The sequence below is a fragment of the Geotrypetes seraphini genome, chromosome 3 (genome assembly GCF_902459505.1).
Source record: "Geotrypetes seraphini chromosome 3, aGeoSer1.1, whole genome shotgun sequence".
NCBI lineage: Eukaryota > Metazoa > Chordata > Amphibia > Gymnophiona > Dermophiidae > Geotrypetes > Geotrypetes seraphini.
The window spans coordinates 396,420,534-396,440,499 of record NC_047086.1 but is presented as its reverse complement, the minus strand read 5'-3'; the positions used below and the strand labels follow the sequence as shown (position 1 = coordinate 396,440,499).

Here is a 19,966-nt window from a genome sequence, read left to right as displayed (position 1 = left end):
TTTGTTTGTTGATTATCGAGTCGTGTTTTGAGTTAATTTGCACTCAAAAAGAAGCACATCCTTCGCATTGATTACCAATTCTATTCTGTCTACTTTAGTTTCACCGTTGTTACAATTACCCATACGTAGCTTAAAGAACTTTAAATAATTAACTCTCAAATTTAAATTTTTTGTTGGTTTTGCAATGTTATAATTTCATTTATAATATGCCGTGAAAAACATTTGCTCCGTTTAGCGTGCCAGAGCTTTAAAAAAAAGTTTGAGAGATACTGCACTGGGCAGTTTAGAAATGGGCTTTTACAATTACTATTTCAGTTACTTCAGGGTTGGCTCCCTGTCTTGGTGCAGAAATGCTTTTAAAAGTTTTCTGAACCTGAGATTGTGGTCATAAGATTGTAGTGTAAGTGGTAGTTGGTTCCAGCATTGAGAGAGAGAGAAGCCCCACTCAAGAGAGGTAGAGAGAACGAGAGGGCACTCTCTAAAGCTGAAAGGGGATAGATTCCGTACAAACGTAAGGAAGTTATTCTTCACCCAGAGAGTGGTAGAAAACTGGAACGCTCTTCTGGAGGCTGTTATAGGGGAAAACACCCTCCAGGGATTCTGGACAAAGTTAGACAAGTTCCTGCTGAACCAGAACGTGTGCAGGTAAGGCTAGACTCAGTTAGGGCACTTATTTGACAGCATGACAGCACATAAAACGAACGCTGAGATAAGTGCTTGGTTGCTAGTTTTTTCAAACTAAGGAAGTGTTGCATCCACAGGTATATATAAAAAAAGTCGTTATTTCAAAGATTTAAAAATTTGTAAAGATATTTATGATAAAAACGTTTTTAACTATTTATTATTAAAAATTGAGTCTCAGGTTTTTTAGCCAATGACTGGAACCATGGAGCGAAAAAACCACGCTGAAAGATAAGTCTATGATAAGACTGAGCGTGGGCTCCCACTCTGAAGCTTTTTCCTGAGTGAATACAGTATAATAATTTTTCTTAAAAAGTAAAAAATAAGTAAAAAAGCTTAGGTGGTTGTAGCATCTCTATAAGTGGTGTGTTTCTTTACATTTTTGGTAGAATATTCTTTAGAGCCACTTTGGGTGACAGTCTCTGAGTTATTTGCTCTATAAGTGCTGCCATATTGGGTCAAACCAAAGGTCTCTAAGTCCAATAGCTTGGGGCCAATCCAGGTGACAAGTACCTGGCAGAATCCCCAAAACCAGTAAAATTCAATGGTGTTTACCCGTAAGGATAAGCAGTAGCTTTTCCTAGGTGTACCTTAATGGTTTATGGATTTTTTTTTCCTCCGGGAACTTGTTCGAACCCTTTTTAAGCCCAGCTACATGGTCCAGAACATATGCTGAACATAAGTTGAAATCTATTAGTGTGTTAATGTATATTTCATCTTTATTTTTAACAGTATTCTTCTGTCTGGAACTTGTGTGACATTCTTCCCCCAGGCTTTGTTCTGCCATAGAGTGGGGAGGGGCAGTCAGTTAGCACAGCCACTTCTGTCTTTGAAGCTCGGTGGACAGTGGGAGACGTCTCTGGCGCGACCCTACACAAACCACATACGGGCCGTTCTCAGACAACAAAAAGCGTCTTCTACCCCACATTCATCCAAATTGAGAAAAGGAAAATGTCTGAACGCAGATCAAAGACTTTTCATGTTCTGGAGACATATTTTATGCATCTAGAGTACAAAAAAAAAAAAAAAAAAATAAGATTCTTGGGGCTTATGATTTAAAAGACAAAACTTTCCTTTTAATTCTCCGCAAAATTCATCCAGTGTCGATGCTTTTCATTTAGCTTTTGTCTTTGAGAAGCCGCGAATGCTGTCAGAGGGAATTAAAAACAGACGAGGCTGTCATTTTCTGCTTTTCTGACTCTTAAACACTGGTGCTGTTCGGTGCACCTGCTACGGCACGGGTCAAAAAATACCCCCCCTCCCCCGAGAGATGCAAGAAGATACGAACGGGGTGATGTTCAAATGCCACAGTCAGCGTTTGTTTTAAGCACCAGCTGTGGCATTTGAATTGACCCCGTATAATTGGTGCCAAATATTCGAATAGTAGCGATTATCGGTTCTGGATATCTGAATAACAGCTGGATATTGTCAACTATCTATAGTAGAATTAGGTATACCGTATTTTCATGCATATAACGTGCGCATTATACACGATTTTACAAACTGTGCATAACCATGCGCGTTATACGTGTGCGCGCGTTGTACAAATTTTTTTTTCGTTCTGATCTGGCATTCCCCCTGCGAACCGGCATCCTCCCCCCACTCGCGTCACCCCCCCTCCCCCGCGATCCTACATCCCCCCCCAGCACCGCAAAGACAACTCTTACCCGATTGGGCACTGGCACCGGCACCAATGCACAGGATGTGCCAGTGCCAGTGCCCGAAGATCCTCCCTCGTTGGGCTGGGCTGGGCTCCGGCATTCTCCCTGCGAACCGGCATCCTCCTCTCCGCTCGCGTCACCCCCCCTCCACCGCGATCCTACATCCCCCCCAGCACCGCAAAGACAACTCTTACCCGATTGGGCACCGGCACCAGCACCAATGCACAGGATGTGCCAGTGCCAGTGCCCGAAGATCCTCCCTCATTGGGCTGGGCTGGGCTCCGGCATTCTCCCTGCGAACCGGCATCCTCCCCTCCGCTCGCGTCACCCCCCCCTCCACCGCGATCCTACATCCCCCCCAGCACCGCAAAGACAACTCTTACCCGACTGGGCACCGGCACCAGCACCAATGCACAGGATGTGCCAGTGCCAGTGCCCGAAGATCCTCCCTCGTTGGGCTGGGCTGGGCTCCAGCATTCTCCCTGCGAACCGGCATCCTCCTCTCCGCTCGCGTCACCCCCCCCTCCACCGCGATCCTACATCCCCCCCAGCACCGCAAAGACAACTCTTACCCGATTGGGCACCGGCACCAGCACCAATGCACAGGATGTGCCAGTGCCAGTGCCCGAAGATCCTCCCTCATTGGGCTGGGCTGGGCTCCGGCATTCTCCCTGCGAACCGGCATCCTCCCCTCCGCTCGCGTCACCCCCCCTCCACCGCGATCCTACATCCCCCCCAGCACCGCAAAGACAACTCTTACCCGACTGGGCACCGGCACCAGCACCAATGCACAGGATGTGCCAGTGCCAGTGCCCGAAGATCCTCCCTCGTTGGGCTGGGCTGGGCTCCAGCATTCTCCCTGCGAACCGGCATCCTCCTCTCCGCTCGCGTCACCCCCCCTCCACCGCGATCCTACATCCCCCCCAGCACCGCAAAGACAACTCTTACCCGATTGGGCACCGGCACCAGCACCAATGCACAGGATGTGCCAGTGCCAGTGCCCGAAGATCCTCCCTCATTGGGCTGGGCTGGGCTCCGGCATTCTCCCTGCGAACCGGCATCCTCCCCTCCGCTCGCGTCACCCCCCCTCCACCGCGATCCTACATCCCCCCCCAGCACCGCAAAGACAACTCTTACCCGATTGGGCACCGGCACCAGCACCAATGCACAGGATGTACCAGTGCCAGTGCCCGAAGATCCTCCCTCGTTGGGTTGGGCTGGGCTGGGCTGGGTGGTGCGAGAGAGATCCTCCTTCTTCCGGTGCCGGGCTGGACTAGGCTTTGAGCATTTGCCCTATTTGGATAGAGCGAGGAGCTCAATAAAAATTATAGAGTGCCACCGAAAATTCATAAATAGAGCCTGGATAAGGTACCGATCCGGATGGCAGCATCCACCACCCAGATAGTGGGGGAAAGTATAAAAAATGATGGTGTCACTGAACATTTGACGATAGGGACTGGATAAGTTACTGATCCAAATAGTGGCTGCCTCTGTCTAGAGAAGTGGTTTTGAATATCGGGTCGGGTGTTTTGTGGAGGGCAAAAGTGACTCCTGAAAAATATACAGAAGAGGTACAGAGTCAAGGCACAATTCCAAACAAACAAAACTGTGGAAACTCAGTGACCTCGGACCTTCGGTTGTAGTTTATTCAGATTTTAAAAAATCAATAAAAACGCAATATAGATACTGTCCGCATTTATCGTGAATGGACCTAACCAGGGCTGTGTTTCAGCTAAACATGCCTTCTTCAGGGATCCAAGATGTTATGAAAACCAGTCTTTTAGAAATGCGGAAAGAGATGAGGGGCTTTGAGAACCCAAATGCTGAAGTTCGCGTGCCAGACGCAAAACCGCAGCGCTGAGACAATAAAAGATGCACATTGAGGCCCTCTTGTACAAAGATGCACTATTTTAACGCGTGCGCTAACGCGTCCATAGGATAACATGCATTTATCGTGCATTAAAAAGCATAGCGCACCTTAGTTAAAGAGGGGGTGAGTGTGAGAGAAACTGGTCACTCAGGGCATATCATGCCAAGTACAGATTTACTGCGCTGGAGACACGGGCTTGTGCTCTTCCAAGGGAGCTTTGAACCGTGTTTCCATACATGCAATGGAACAAAAAAAAGGTCTGGGTGAGATGGATTCCTTTTTGAACTGTGTATCATCTACAACCACAACAAAAAATCGACAGGCAGCAGGAGAAATCTTCCTAAAAGCCAAGTCTGAACATGCCTCTTTGTGTTGAACTGGACCAGTTATCAGCCCAGTCGGTAATACCTGAAGCTGCTGAGGAACCTCTGAAGAAGACCTCTCAGGGATCAAAGAGCCCCGGGCATGGTTATCATGCAAATGTCTCAACTGAGCAGACGAGATGAACCATTTTGGTCTTTAAATGCTATCGTTAGGTCAAGAGCATGAGTTAACAAGTCGTGCACAGGGTTCCGGAAAGAGATGGGAAGGGCTGAGGAGTTGAGAATAGGCATCAGTGAGCAAGGTGCAGGAGTTATGGGGTCATGGACAGGAGTCAATGGTTTAGGGCAGGGGTTAAAAACAGCCGTGCGTATGAAAGACACGTGGGCCTGATCCAGCCCAGCGCCGGGAAAGATAAGGGTTTATGCTAACAGTATTAGTAACATTATATACTGGAACACAATCCGGACGCAGTCCAATTACATTAGCGGGAAGCGATTTTATGGTCGCTCCCGACACAGCTGTTCTTTAGGAGTTTAGAGTAGGACTCCCAGCGCATGTGGATAGAAATTTATTGAATATTTGAAAAGTATTTATTATTGAAAAAATATTTATTACTGAAGGTAGGAATACTTGGAGGAGGGGGTTTTTATGCCGATGAGGTAACTCTAAGAGTAGCCTGAACACTTATAAAATTAGCAGGTGGCACGAGTCTCCCCCTTTACAAGATTTCTTTTTTTTTAGTTCAAAAAGTTTTATTCTTTTTGAGTTTTAAGTCCACAGTGCGTTGTTGAGCTTTAGGAAGAGGTTTAAAATGATGCTATTGTAAAGGAGGAAAAAGTGAAATCTCTTTTTTTGAGAATTGCACTAAGGGTATTTGAGTTTTTTGGTTAAAGCAGCACTTCCCAGGCTGTGATTCGTGACCTCCAAATGGGTTTGCAAAGCTGCGTTAGGGGTTGTGATCATGGCAGCACACAAAAAAAGCGCCATATCGGCCTACTCAGGGATGCTCTGCATGGCCTACTTGTAGGAGACTATAGGATCCTACATATGGGCCTTTAGCAGCAGCACGGAAAGCAAGGTAGAGATGGGGTCATGCGTTCATACTTATTGTTAAAATGGGGTCTTAGCCCCATAAAATTGGGGGAGCACTGGGTTAGAGAGCTATTTGCGGTGGCTGTAGGCGAGCCAGGTAAAAAGCACCTGGAAACTAGGCCTGAAAACAGTGACAATAATATAATAGACTCATACGATATAACTTATCAGCTAATTGAGGCTGTATTAAACACATTCTTTTATACTTAAAGAATGCAGGGCAACTATTTCTGCCTTCTAGACACAGCCCTGAGCTTAGGGAAGACGAAACGAAGTTCATGTGGGGGCAGAGAGGAGGAGAGGCGCCGGCAGTAACAGACTCGCACATGTCATGTGTTCTTGAATCCCTGGCAACACACAGTTTGCGATACACTGACTTAGCGAGTAAAATGTCGTAATAATCCTATTGGATTGTTGGTTCAATAATGAATGTGATTTTTTGGCAGACTGGATGGACCATGCAGATACCTTTCATGTTACTATGTAAGGGAAGGAAGTTCCTGGACTATTGGGCAGAGGGGTGTAGGGAAGGGGAGATGCTGAACTTTGGGGCCATATGGCTGAAGGTTCACTTAGGATACCAGATACCCTTTGGATGATCCTGTTGGAGCTGTACGTTGAAAATTCCAAGACGCTTAATTGGAATGAGCCTTCTGGATCCTACAAATTCCTCAGGTACAGAAACCAGGGTCAACAGAATATCGTTTTGGTTGGAGGGGCCAAAGCCCCACCTCATGCTCTCTCCAGTTGCTGATGCTCTGCTGGGCACAATAGTATCAGGATCATGGCTCCACTTGCAGTGACAGAATTAGCTTGAAACCTTCACAAATACCCAAGATCCGCCCAAGACTTCTTATGTGAAAACCTCTTTAACAGTTGGTCTCTCGCGTTCCTTCCAATCCCTTACAGTCCATTCCTCAGAAATTCCCTTGCTTCTCTTAGGTCCAACCAGCTTGGGAGATTTCCTTCTGTAGTTCCAGGCCTAGATTCGAGAGAAGAGCACACGGTCCTAATGCTCTCCTCCCCTACCTCTTCTCCAAAATAAACAGAATTTTTTTAATAGTTCAAAATACATGTGAGAACCCCTTACCCGCATTACTCTGCTATACAGCAGCAAAAATCAGAACAAGTTCTCCAGAAATTTCTTCATTCACAAGGTAGAGGAGCGTTTCAGGGTTCTGCCACATAAAATGGTAAACCAAAACACTTAAATTTCCAAGAGCATAGACCCTGGGTCTGAACTAGACCTCCTACCGATTCACTTTGGCTTCCGGTAGTCTTGCAGACTTTAGGCATGGCATGGGATAGCATGGCTGCTCATGAAACCCCACCATCCCATGAATAGATACAATAGTCCACTTCTCCAGATGAAAGGGGTGAACAGGATGATGTCATCAGATTTAATTGCCTGTGGAATTTGTACAACAGTTTCAAAGAGCATTTTGCAGACTGTGACTTTTGTCCAAGAGTATCTGAGCCTTGGCAAGGGAAGAGTGACCTCTGGTGGCTGTATGTCCTTCAGCTTCTTCTGCTGTCACTAATTTCTACCTCCAGGACATCTATTATTCTTACACCTGGACGGAGCAGACCTTTGTAATAATGGAGAAATCTGGGTTCTTTACAGGCTTATCATTCCTTTTCTTGAACCAACATATAGAGACAACCCCCATATTTTGTAACACACAAGATTTCAAGATCATTTTGTAAAGGACCTACGTGTCTTGAAAATCTTAAATGTCATGAACCTATGAAGAATCTAGTTACTAAGCAGACATACTAATCCAGCAGCCCCTGGCCTGGACTTTGCTGCTAGAGATTTGCCCAGTTAGGCCAATTAAAATATATTGGAACAATCAGGACCGAAAGGGAAATGTTTATTGTGGCAGGGAATCCCTCATGGCGCCTTTCCAGTGCTTCATAAGAACATAAGAACATAAGCAGTGCCTCCGCCGGGTCAGACCATAGGTCCATCCTGCCCAGCAGTCCGCTCCCGCGGCGGCCCAAACAGGTCACAACCTGTCTGAATCACCAGAAGGGGCCCCCTTGCCACCTTGGTTTCCCATTTAAGTCCTATCTTCCCATCGAAGTCCTAACCCTCCGGTCTTGCACATGCACGACCTGGTTGGGATTCTATACTTTTTACCTGGATACCTCTCTCAGTATCCCACGATCCCTTTATCCCTCAGGAATCCGTCCAATCCCTGTTTGAATCCCTGTACCGTACTCTGCCTGATCACTTCCTCCGGTAGCGCATTCCAAGTGTCCACGACCCTTTGGGTGAAAAAGAACTTCCTTGCATTTGTTTTGAACCTGTCTCCCTTCAGTTTCTCAGAATGCCCCCTCGTATTTGCTGTCCCCTTCAGCCTGAAGAATCTGTCCCTATCCACCCTCTCTATGCCCCTCATGATCTTGAAGGTCTCTATCATATCTCCCCTGAGCCTCCTTTTCTCCAGAGAGAAGAGCCCCAGCCTATCCAGCCTCTCGGCGTATGAGCAGTGTTCCAGCCCTCTTACCAGTTTCGTTGCTCTCCTTTGGACTCTCTCAAGTACCGCCATGTCCTTCTTGAGGTACGGCGACCAATACTGAACGCAGTATTCCAGATGTGGACGCACCATCGCTCGATACAATGGCATGATGACTTCCCGTGTCCTGGTTGTTATGCCCCTCTTTATGATGCCCAGCATCCTGTTGGCTTTTTTCGAGGCTGCTGCGCACTGTGCAGATGGCTTCAGTGATGCATCCACCAGCACACCCAAGTCTCTCTCAAGTCTGCTGTCTCCCAACAATGCCCCCCCCCCCCCCAATTTGTAGTTGAACAACGGGTTCTTTTTCCCTATATGCATGACCTTGCATTTTTCCACGTTAAAGCGCATTTGCCATTTGTTTGCCCAGTCTTCCAGCTTGTCCAGGCGTATATGGTTAACCTTCTCTTTCTCTCTCTCTTTGTTTCAGACATTGCTAAATGAGTTAGACCGCAGCATGGGGCAATATCGAGACGAGGTGAACCTGAAGACAGCGATAATGTCCTTCATCAATGCCATACTGAATGCCGGTGCGGGCGAGGTGAGCTGCAGGTCTGGAATTTTGGCCCCTAATTGCTCTCCATCTATATTCACAGCTGACAGAGGAAACGGCTGATAGTTCTGGACATAAATCTGATGATTTTCCCTGGCCTCTTGGGTGATAGCGGCCCTTGAGTCTGACAGGTCTGCTTACTGTCAGGCTGAGAAACTAGGTGGGGGGAGGGATGAGAATTGTGCAATACGTGGGATTTTGCTGACTTTCTGTGACTGTTTTTCTGATTTTTATGTTTCCCCTGGGGCCCTTTTTACCTTGTTTTTTTGACTAAACAATGGCATGCATTTGCTTCATAACAAGTAACAGGTTTCAAGGTTTTATTAAAATTTGATTTAATCGCTTATCTAATTTCTAAGCGAGTTTACAATATACAGTGGTACCTCGGTTTCCGAGTGCACCGGTTTGCAAGTGTTTTGCAAGACGAGCAAAACATTCGCAAAATCGGCGCCTCGGAAACCGAGCGCGCTTCGATTTGTGAGCGCCCCCCCTGCGAACCGGCACCCTCCCCCCCGCGATCCGGCACACCCTCCCTGCCGCCATCGAGCACCCCCCCCCCGCCGCGACCTGAGGTCCCCCCAACCCACCCGAACCCTCTTCTTACTTTTCTGTAGCCTCCGCAGCGGCACCGGCACCAGCATGTCCTGTGCGTGGTGCCGGTGCCTGAAGATCTGCTTCCTGTGCAAGGCCTGAGAGTTCACGTCGAATGTGAACTCCCAAGGCCCAGCACAGAAACCAGATCTTCAGGCACCGGCACCATGCACAGGACATGCTGGTGCCGGTGCCGCTGCGGAGGCTACAGAAAAGTAAGAAGAGGGTTCGGGTGGATTGAGGGGACCTCAGGTCGCGGCGGGGGGTGCCTGATGGCGGCAGGGGGGTGCCGGATCGTGGGGGGGGGCCTTCGGGGGTAACAATGCTGGTTCTCGTGGGGGGGAGCAGCACTGCTGGCCTCGGGGGGGGGGAAGGTGGGGGGTGGAAACATATCAAAGCAAGTTTCCCTTACTTCCTATGGGGAAACTTGCTTTGATATACGAGCATTTTGGATTACGAGCATGCTCCTGGAACGGATTATGCTCATAATCCAAGGTACCACTGTATATAGAAGAGAGCATGAGCATAATAAAAATGCCATTAACAATACCATTAATACTTACAAAAAGAAAGCAATTACAAAGAAAAATCAATCTTTATACGGAGACAGTCCAAACTACCTGAACAACCGCCTCATCCACAACACCACAACCAGACATAGGAAAACTCACACCCCATTCTCATACCCCCCAATTAAGGAGGTCAAACGGAAAAAACTATATGATGGCCTCCTGGCCACTCAAGCAGCCAAACTAGACAACCAAATCGCCAATCTACTGACGGCATCCCTCGACTACAAGACTTTTAGAAAATAAATAAAGACTCTGAAAAAAGAAATAATACCGCAAGTCTCAAACTCCACCTCTCACTAAAGCCAACTACCCCAAACAAATAACCTTACCCATTTCTTACTCTTTTTGAAAATGACCAATTTTTTTTTCTTTTTTTTGTAATTTCTTGTTGTAATACATCTTGGATAATTCTTTTGTAATCCGCCTTGAACTGCAAGGTAATGGCGGAATAGAAATCTCTAATGTAATGTAATGTAATGTAACTAATAATTGGCATATTAAAAAGGAATAAATGAGATAGACAGACGGGAGACAAAAGGAAATAGGGTTAGAAATACAATTTGGATAGGAACGAAAGACAAATAAGGAAAAACCCAAAAGGAAAGGGCTCGTTGCTGCTTAATTCCTTAAGTGAGTTAACAAGGATACTGTAAAATTTAATTTATAACATTTTATTGAAGAAATCTAGTAAATATACAATAATATAATACAATAAAATGTATGAATAACAATTTTTATTGAAAGAATCAAATAATCAGTACAATAGGATAATACAAAAATACATTCAATACAATAAGAATCACAAAAAAATTTCATACAAATTTAAATCATTCTTTCAAATGTAATTTCCATATGAATTACTTCAATTTTATCTACACCCCTCTTAATTCCATCCCTACCCACTATCTTCCCCTAAATGAAATCCCTCACCCTGGATGAAAGTTGACAAAAATAAAGAATTAAAATAAAAAACTGGAATGTAATTAGTAAACCTAATTTTCATAATAAATCATTGATAACCAAACTTTGTATTTTTGGTGAAAGATTCTGAATATAAGGATCCCAAACCCCCATAAAAAGACAAGTTTTTTTTTAGGCGAACCTCGAACCTCCCAACTCTCAAATAAAAATAAATGATAAAATTGATTCCTCCAATGCCCAAAACTTGGAGATTCTTTCTGCAACCAAAATTGCATAATACATTTATGCCCAATCATACAGGCTTTCTGAAATAAAAGACATTTTAGTTGGCCAAAAACCTCACAAGCTGATGCTTTACCAAAAATTATATCCCTAGGACAACCCACTATCGAATTACCCCATAAAGAACCCAAAAATAATAGGATGGCAGACCAAAATGAGTTGATCAAAGGACACAACCAAAAAGCATGAGATAATGTGCCAGGATCTTTATTACATTTAATACAAATTGGGGTATCTATTAAATTTGCATGAAAAGCTTGAATTTGGGAAAAATAAGCCCTATGTAAAATTCTATAAGTACTTTCTCTCCAAACATACCCTTTTATAATCTTTGGTAGTCTATTAATAGATTGAGTAAAATCAAGAGGAGAAATCTGAATTCCCAACTCCTCATTCCAATTTTGTAGAATTTTATCATATGTATGGGTAGGTAATATATTCCGCCACCACTTGTGTAATAAAGAAACTGAAATAGGCACATCATCACATTGATTTAAAAAAAGAAATAATTCTGTCATGAACTCCACAAGAAAAATTCAATCTCTTCAATGTATTAATATAATTTACCAATTGCATATACGCATATAATGACCCAGGAGTGTTCCCTCTAAGCTGCGCTGGCGTGCGCTGGCGCACAAAATATTTACATCCAGCGCACAAGTTTCACGTCACAGCGCACGGCGGGCAGGGCGGCGAGAGGAGAATCGGGCGAGTTGGCTCATAACTTGCTGGCGCCCGATATTTGTAGCGCACAGCGAAAAAAATTTTGCTCACAACACCCGCCCGCTTAGAGGGAGCACTGCCCAGGACCCCCTCCCACTACAAAAGAAAGGTCAGGAAAACTCTTAATCTTCCCAGTTTCATCCAATACTTGTGATAAATAATAAATACCTTTAAGCCCCCAAATTCTAAAAATCCTAGATATCTCCATTACCCTGAATAGGTAGCAAATCTGTTATACATGGGTTATATCTCCATAATTTAATTAAATTTCCCCAAACTGATCTCATTGAAGATAAAATAGGATTACCTTTAAAATGGACCGGTAATTTAGATGGATGTATTTGAAGAAGATACAATAAAATTTAAATCAAATGTTTAAAGCTTCTTTAAATAAATGACTCTTGAGTAGGCTTTTGAAACGTTGAAATGATATATGAAGACGTCTGTGGTCAAACTGTGCCTACATTTCAGCAATCCCTACAAATATTCTTTAGGGTTTTGCTGTGATAATCTAGAGCAGGAGTGTCAAAGTTCCTCCTCGAGGGCTGCAATCCAGTCGGGTTTACAGGATTTCACCAATGAATATACATGAGATCTATTTGCATGCACTGCTTTCATTGTATGCTAATATATCTCATGCATATTCATTGGGGAAACCCTGAAAACCTGACTGGATTGCGGCCCTCGAGGAGGGACTTTGACACCCCTGATCTAGAGACAACTTTGTGCGTACCTATAGCTTTGGTTACTGCTCACAAAAAGGTTTTCATGTAAACCTGCATCTGATACGAACCCCCCAGCCAAATTTGGCCCTGGGAATGGCTTCTAAATCTCACAGGGGTTTGACATATGCATGGTGTTTATCCAAGACATATGCATGGTGTTTATCCAAGGAGAGGCAAAACGTCATCAAGACTGTTTCTGTGGGCAAAGCAAGCTTTCACCCAGCGAAAGAGCTACGATGATTGCTTTCTGCAAGATTAAAGTTGAACCTGGTCTGTACCAACAGCAAAGTGACTTGACATTTTGGACTGTAGCAACTGGCGGTTTAGCTCATCAGTCTGGATAGCTCCCTCGTTCACCGTAGGGCTATAGACCTTGCTCCTTTCTTTGCTGTATCTGTCTTGGGCAGGGCTGCCCAAGTCCGGTCCTTGAGATCTACTGGCAGGCCAGGTTTTCAGTTATTCCACAATGCATGCATGAGAGAGAGATTTGCATACCAAGAAGGCAGGGCAGGCAAATCTCTCATGCATATTCATTGTTGATATCCTGAAAACCTGGCCTGCCAGTAGATCTCGAGGACCGGACTTGGGCAGCCCTGGTCTTGGGCATATTTGAACCCTGTTTCCTGGTGAGGCCTTCCAGATTTCCACAAAGTTTCCAAGTTACCCAGTTCCAGGACAATAAAGAGAAATAAAACACAAGTATTGGGAGAGAGACTTTTTGGCAACTCTGGTGTTTACACTTATATCCCAATGTGGTGTGGTATAGGGTTACCATATGGCTCCAGAAAAAAGAGGACGGATTGAGACATCCAGGTTTTACTTCCATTGCTTTTGATGAATGTAAAACCCGAATGCCTCAATCCGTCCTCCTTTTTTTGGAGCCGTATTTCTAATCCCTGATTCCATGCTTCAGGTCCCATGATACATCAGAAGAAGCATCGCAGAAATCCAGGACTGGAATAAAATCTCCCTCCTGGAAATGGGTAATGTGAAAGCTCAATATCCACTGCCTTCTCATTCAGATTTACTTTCTTGAGAGCATCTTTCCAAATGTGCTGAAAGTAAGATAAAAGAGTATCGTAACAGTATCAAAAACATATCTTGGGGATAATTTTATTAGAGGACCCCAGGAATAAATAATAAAGAACAAGCATACATATGGCTCCAGAAAAAGGAGGATGAATTGAAACATTCTGTTGAAAGCAATGGAAGTAAAACCCGGAAGTCTCAATCCGTCCTCCTTTTTCTGGAGCCATATGGTAACCCTACACCAGGGGTGTCAAAGTCCCTCCTCAAGGGCCGCAATCCAGTCGGGTTTTCAGGATCTCCCCAATGAATATGCATGAGATCTATTTGCATGCACCACTTTCATTGTATACTAATAGATCTCATGCATATTCGTTGGGGAAATCCTGAAAACCTCGAGGAGGGACTTTGACACCCCTGCCGTACACAATTCCATCTCCACTCCACCAAAACTACATCCTTGATATATCTCTTTCCCCTATCAGGCCCAGTATGTCTCCTCCCCCATCAGTGTCTTTCCCTCTCCGTATCCCACCTAAAGAGCTCCAGCATCTCTCTCTTACTTTCAACGGACCAACATCTCTGTCTGTAACTGTACACCTCCCCCACCTTTTGGCTGGTGTTGGAACCTTCTCTCTATAGTGTCCTGTGTTCTCTGATGCAACTTCCTGTTTCCATATGGGCAGAACACCATTTAGGGAAAGCCTTGACACTTGTCTGTCTTAATCATTGCTGCTGCTGGCAATTGAGATAAATGGTAATGGGAGAAATGAAGGAAAGATGTTCCCATTTAGGGGTATAGGGAGAGATGCTGGACTTGGGGGGAGGGGGGTGGATGGAGATAAAGACATGATGGACCTGGTAGGGAGAAAGATGGAGATATGTTGGACCTGAGGGGGTAGGGAAGGAGATGGAGATATAATGAATCTTGGGGGGAGGGCAGCAGGGAAGGAGATTTAGATATACTGTTCCTGCTAGAAAAGAGGGAGGGGGGCTAGAGGGCAGAGAGAGAGACAGGAAAGGATGAGGGAAAGAAAGGAGTAGAAATGTTGGACCTGGAGAGGGTGACAGGAGGGAAAATAGAGACCATATTTGGAGGGGTTGGGTAAAATAAAGAATGAGACACTGGACCCAAAGAAGAAGAGAGGGAGATATGCTGGAGCATGAGGGAGCAGGGGGAGAATGAGTGATTCTGGATCCAGGGTGGGGGCTGAAGGAGGAAGGGAAGGGGAAGAGGAGTGATAGGGCACAGAGAAGAGGTGTTGAGTATGGATTAAGCGTAGGGACAGTAGCATAGATGGGCAGTCCTGGAAAAGGGTGAGATGTTGGACACAGGTAGAGGGATAGGGACACAGAGGGGGAGATGCTAGACTGAGCAAGATAGGGACACAGAGAGAATGAAGAGAGGATAGGACCAGGAAGACAAAGGAGAGATGCTAGAAAAGACACATAAGCATGCAGAGAGAATATGAATAGTGAACATGGAGAGAGAAAAAATGTTAAATGATCAGGAGACCCTGGAAAGACAGGAAGAACGAAACACTTGGACCAAATAAAATGGATAAACTTCATAAGTTAGGAAAAAAAGTATTTTCTTTTGAATTTATTAATTGGAACATGTCAGCTTTAGGAAATGTCTCTAACTCATTCAAACTACTGAGGTCATCTATACAGAGTTAGCTCTAACGAGCTGTCAAATATAATTCTCTGTATGCTCTTTTTTTTTTTAAGTTTTCAATCCATCACAAATAGTACCCGAACCCCAAAAATGTCACCATAAGCCGCTCAGTAACTCATTGCCACCCAGTATTTATGCATCAAATCACCACTGGCCCCAAATTATCTTTTCATTGTCATTTTGAAAAAGTTATCCTTTATTGGACATCTCGGCCCTGCCTCTGTTCTGTTCTGTCCAAACTGTGCCCCTGTTAACAGTTATGCCCATGTACTTTCTACATATACATGCTTAATTTGATAGAAGTTCTTTACACACAGAAGAAGCTTGATAAAATTGCCTCATGTACGAAAATTGTGTTCTTTTGGTGCGTCCGAATTGGACCTGAATGCATGCCTCTTGGTGCTGTGTGCAGCGGGCCAACTCAGAGCTTTCCGGTAAATTCTCTGTTCTCTCAGTTGCCTGTGTAGCTTTCTGAATGCTGATTTTCTGTCTAGGATAATTTGGAGTTCCGATTGCATATCCGATATGAGTTCTTGATGCTGGGGATTCAGCCGGTGATCGAAAAACTGAGAAGACATGAAAATGCAACGTTGGACAGGTGAGACACACAATGCTGACAGGAGAACGAGAAAAGCTGAAATCCTCTAGGAGGTGGATGAGACGCTGTGCCAAAGAGTTGTCTGTATGTAGGGCAGGGAGGGAGGAGATGGTGCGCATAGATGGAGAGGAGGGAAAGAACAGAGAGAGGGAGGAGATGGTGTACATAGATGGAGAGGAGGGGAAGGGTAGATGGAGGGAGGAGATGGTGCACATGAATGGAGTGGATGGGAAGGGTAGAGAGAGGGAGGAGATGGTGCACATAGATGGAGAGGAAGGAAAGAACAGAGAGAGGGAAGAGATGGTGCGCATAGATGGAGAAGAGGGAAAGAACAGAGAGGGAGGAGATGGTGCGCATAGATGGAGAGGAGGGGAAGGGTAGAGGGAGAGAGGAGATGGTGCACATGGATGGAGTGGAGGGGAAGGGTAGAGAGAGGGAGGAGATGGTGCACATAGATGGAGAGGAGGGAAAGAACAGAGAGAGGGAGAAGATGGTGCACATAGATGGAGAGAAGGGGAAGGGTAGAGGGAGGGAAGAGATGGTGCGCATAGATGGAGAAGAGGGGAAGGGTAGAGGGAGGGAGGAGATGGTGCGCATAGATGGAGAGGAGAGGAAGAACAGAGAGAGGGAGGAGATGGTGCGCATAGATGGAGAAGAGGGGAAGAGTAGAGGGAGGGAGGAGATGGTGTACATGGATGGAGAGGAGGGGAAGGGTAGAGGGAGGGAGGAGATGGTGCACATAGATGGAGAAGAGGGGAAGGGTAGAGGGAGGGAGGAGATGGTGTACATGGATGGAGAGGAGGGGAAGGGTAGAGAGAGGGAGGAAATGGTGCGCATAGATGGAGAGGAGAGGAAGAAAAGAGAGATGGTGCGCATAGATGGAGAGGAGGGGAAGGGTAGAGGGAGGGAGGAGATGGTGCACATAGATGGAGAAGAGGGGAAGGGTAGAGGGAGGGAGGAGATGGTGTACATGGATGGAGAGGAGGGGAAGGGTAGAGAGAGGGAGGAGATGGTGCGCATAGATGGAGAGGAGAGGAAGAACAGAGAGATGGTGCGCATAGATGGAGAGGAGGGGAAGGGTAGAGGGAGGGAGGAGATGGTGCACATGGATGGAGCGGAGGGGAAAACATGGACAGATTGAGAAGGAAGCAGAAAAATGCAAGCAAGTTGAATGTTAAAAGTTAATGCTAAAGATGGATGGAGGGCAGAAAGTGAAGGAGAGAAAAACGGCAAATGGATAAGAAGGTCCTGGAAACAATTAAGAGCTCAGAGAGGAGGAAGTGCAGCCAAAGTCCGGGAAAAGATGATTAGAAAAATAAAACCACCAGACAACAAAGGTAGGACAATTTATTTCATTTTCAATTCTTTTTCTTTTACATCTGCTGTTTATATTTTGCATTTTTCTCTATTTCTCTGGATGCAGAGTCTGGCATCATGGGTTACAGTTGTGTGTAGTAGGACTTTTAGTTTGTGGCCTTGTATTTGCATAGGATTCATTGTGTGACCGAGGCCAGGTGTTCTGGTAGGAATGAATGTTGAGAAGCGCTATTGACATCATGGCTCCAAGTAGGAAGATATTTGTCAGCTCTCCTTCAGCCTTTTTGGACCCAAAATAGCCCTCACTTAAAAATTAGAGAAGACCACTGCCCTAGCCTCTCTCCCCCAAGATTTTTGACAATTATACTCAACAATCATGATTACCCTAGCATCAGCCCTCCCAACATCTTGCCCAAAATGGATTTCATATTATGTTTTGTATATATTTACACGATGAGGACAGTTTCCAAAAGCCATTTAAGCAGGTAAAATAGCTTATTTGAAAATTGTCCGCCCTTCCATGAGAGAAAGTATAATACTGATGGTTTTTCACAGTTGTGGCTGTCAGGACCTGTTGTGCCTTGATTACGCATTCTCAGAATCTGCCACCTTAGGCAACTGCCTTATCCGTCTGACATAGAGCTGACTCTGTATGGGTTTTTTTGCCAACCTGGAATGTGGGGTCAGATTCCAGATGACACATTTAAGTTTCTTACGGATTTGAGGTAATGGGAGGAAAGGAGTTCTGTTGTAGGTGTGAAGGGCCCTAGGTTCTGTGCTGCCTCAAAAAACATATTGGTAGCTCCTGAGACTAATAGTTATTGACTTTAGTTTGTAGAGAGTGGCACGATAATCATTACTGTAGTAAAATAAAAAAAATCATTACTGTAGTAAAATAAAAAAAATCATTACTGTAGTAAAATAAAAAAAATCACTTGATTTGTGTAGCAGTGATATCCCATGAACACTAAGCAAATGTATTTTGTGTCCTGTAGGCATTTAGACTTCTTTGATATGGTGAGAAATGAAGATGATTTGGAACTTGCCAAGAGATTTGACATGGTAAGTGTTGTGTGCAGCACTGCCTCTAGTGTCGGGAGGCTAGAACAGCACTAAAGGGGTTTATAGGGCTTAGTAGCATAGATTGGCAGAAAGATCTCCTTCATACATGCTCACTAAAGCTTATGCCTTTAGCAAAGTCATTTTCAGCCCAATCCCTGGAAGTACCCTAGCAGTTCTAGTTTTCAAGCCATCCATAATGACAAGTATAAGATCAACGTGCTTGGATTGTGCCCAAGACCTAGGCTGGTGTATTCAAATAGAGCTCATATATATGTAGCACAATGTGCAGTGGTGTAGCGAGGATAGGAGGCGCTCGGGCCAGTGGTGCCCCCCTGTGCCCTCCTTTCTGCCCCTCTGCTTCTTCCTCACCCACCACACCATACTCTTGCCCTCCCTTCACCCTGTACCTCTTTAAATCTTAAAGATTCCCGGCATTAGCTTTCCCTCTGGTGTCACTTCCTGGCCCCGCGACCCGGAAGTGAAGAGGGAAGTCAGGCCGGCGTGAGCAGTAGCCTGAGAAGTTGCTCACACTAGCGAAGATTTAAAGAGGTACACGGGTGAGGGGAAGGGAGGGCATGAGCATGGCATGGAGGGGCAGAGAGGTGCCACGTTGGTGCTCGGGGAATTCCTATGAGCGTCGGGAGCAAAGCAGAGCATTCAGCGTGCCAGCCTGCACTAAAAACCACTTCCACGGTTTTGTAAAAGGGGGGGGGAGGGGGGAGTAAAACTCTTCTAATCTCAAGTAGCGCTGCACAGATTCACAAAGTGTATGGCTCCGCTGGCATGCCTTATGGGATAAGCACTGGCTTTTTTTTAAAGTCTAGCAACATTAATGACTGGAACAAACAATAAAACAATGAGTTCCAGAGCCGAACTATATGTTGAGTGAAAAAATATTTTCTCCTATGCATAATCTGTATCTTCATGAAGTTTTCTCTACTCTTTGTACTTTTTACATTACATTAGTGACTTTTATTCCGTCATTACTGTGAGGTTCAAGGCGGATTACATAGGAGGTTATCTGGACATTTCCAGAAGAGTTACAGAGTTGAACGGGTTACTTCGGGGGAGTGAAGTGCTTCCTGCGGTGTTAGTTTGTTTTGATGGATTTCTTGAATAGCAGGGTTTTGATTTCTTTTCTGAAAGTTTTGTAGTCTGGTGTCGTGGTCAGTAGATTGGAGAGTTGCCGGTCTAGTTTTGCTGCCTGGAATACTATACTGCCTTTTTGAAAGAGTAAACAATTGATTTGTCTTTATCCGTTCAACTGTATTCTGGATTTTATAGGCCTCTGTCATATCGACCATCAGCTAACATGATTGTATTTTTATTATTCTTAATCTGTTAAGAGTTTTTTTTAATGAGATCCCAAATAAATTATATTACAATAATCCAGGACGGACAGGACTGAAGACTGAACCGACACTAGATCAAAGTATTTCTTAATAGTGCACAATTTCCAAAGAACAGAAAAAAACACTTCTTTATCATTAAATCCGTCTGATCATCTAAAGTAATAATACAAAACTCAGCAGTTCGTTTGATCTTTGGTCTAAAAAAATTACGACCATGTTAGCTCTTATTATAGACAACTTCACTGGTTGCCGTTTGAGATAAGAGTTCTGTTTAAATTTGGTTGTACCTGTTTTAAAGTATTATTTGGTTTAGCTTATCTTGTATCTCATTTTGAATTTCATAGAATGAACAAGAATACACACAAATCTTACTGGTTTGCATTTCCATCCCCCAAAGCTTGTCGCTACACAAGATT

The 19,966-nt window shown here is 44.8% G+C and overlaps 1 protein-coding gene across 2 annotated transcripts in view; it reads left to right on the top strand.

Annotated features, from left to right (window-relative positions):
* The window catches only part of DAAM2 (dishevelled associated activator of morphogenesis 2), a 460,184-nt gene that overhangs the window by 258,119 nt on the left and 182,099 nt on the right, over positions 1–19,966 (top strand). For both annotated transcript variants that reach the window (XM_033939628.1, XM_033939627.1), the window contains exons 7-9: positions 8,581–8,691; positions 15,716–15,819; positions 18,132–18,198. In XM_033939628.1, coding sequence (XP_033795519.1) covers positions 8,581–8,691; positions 15,716–15,819; positions 18,132–18,198 — 282 coding nt within the window. The remainder of the gene's footprint in view (positions 1–8,580; positions 8,692–15,715; positions 15,820–18,131; positions 18,199–19,966) is intronic.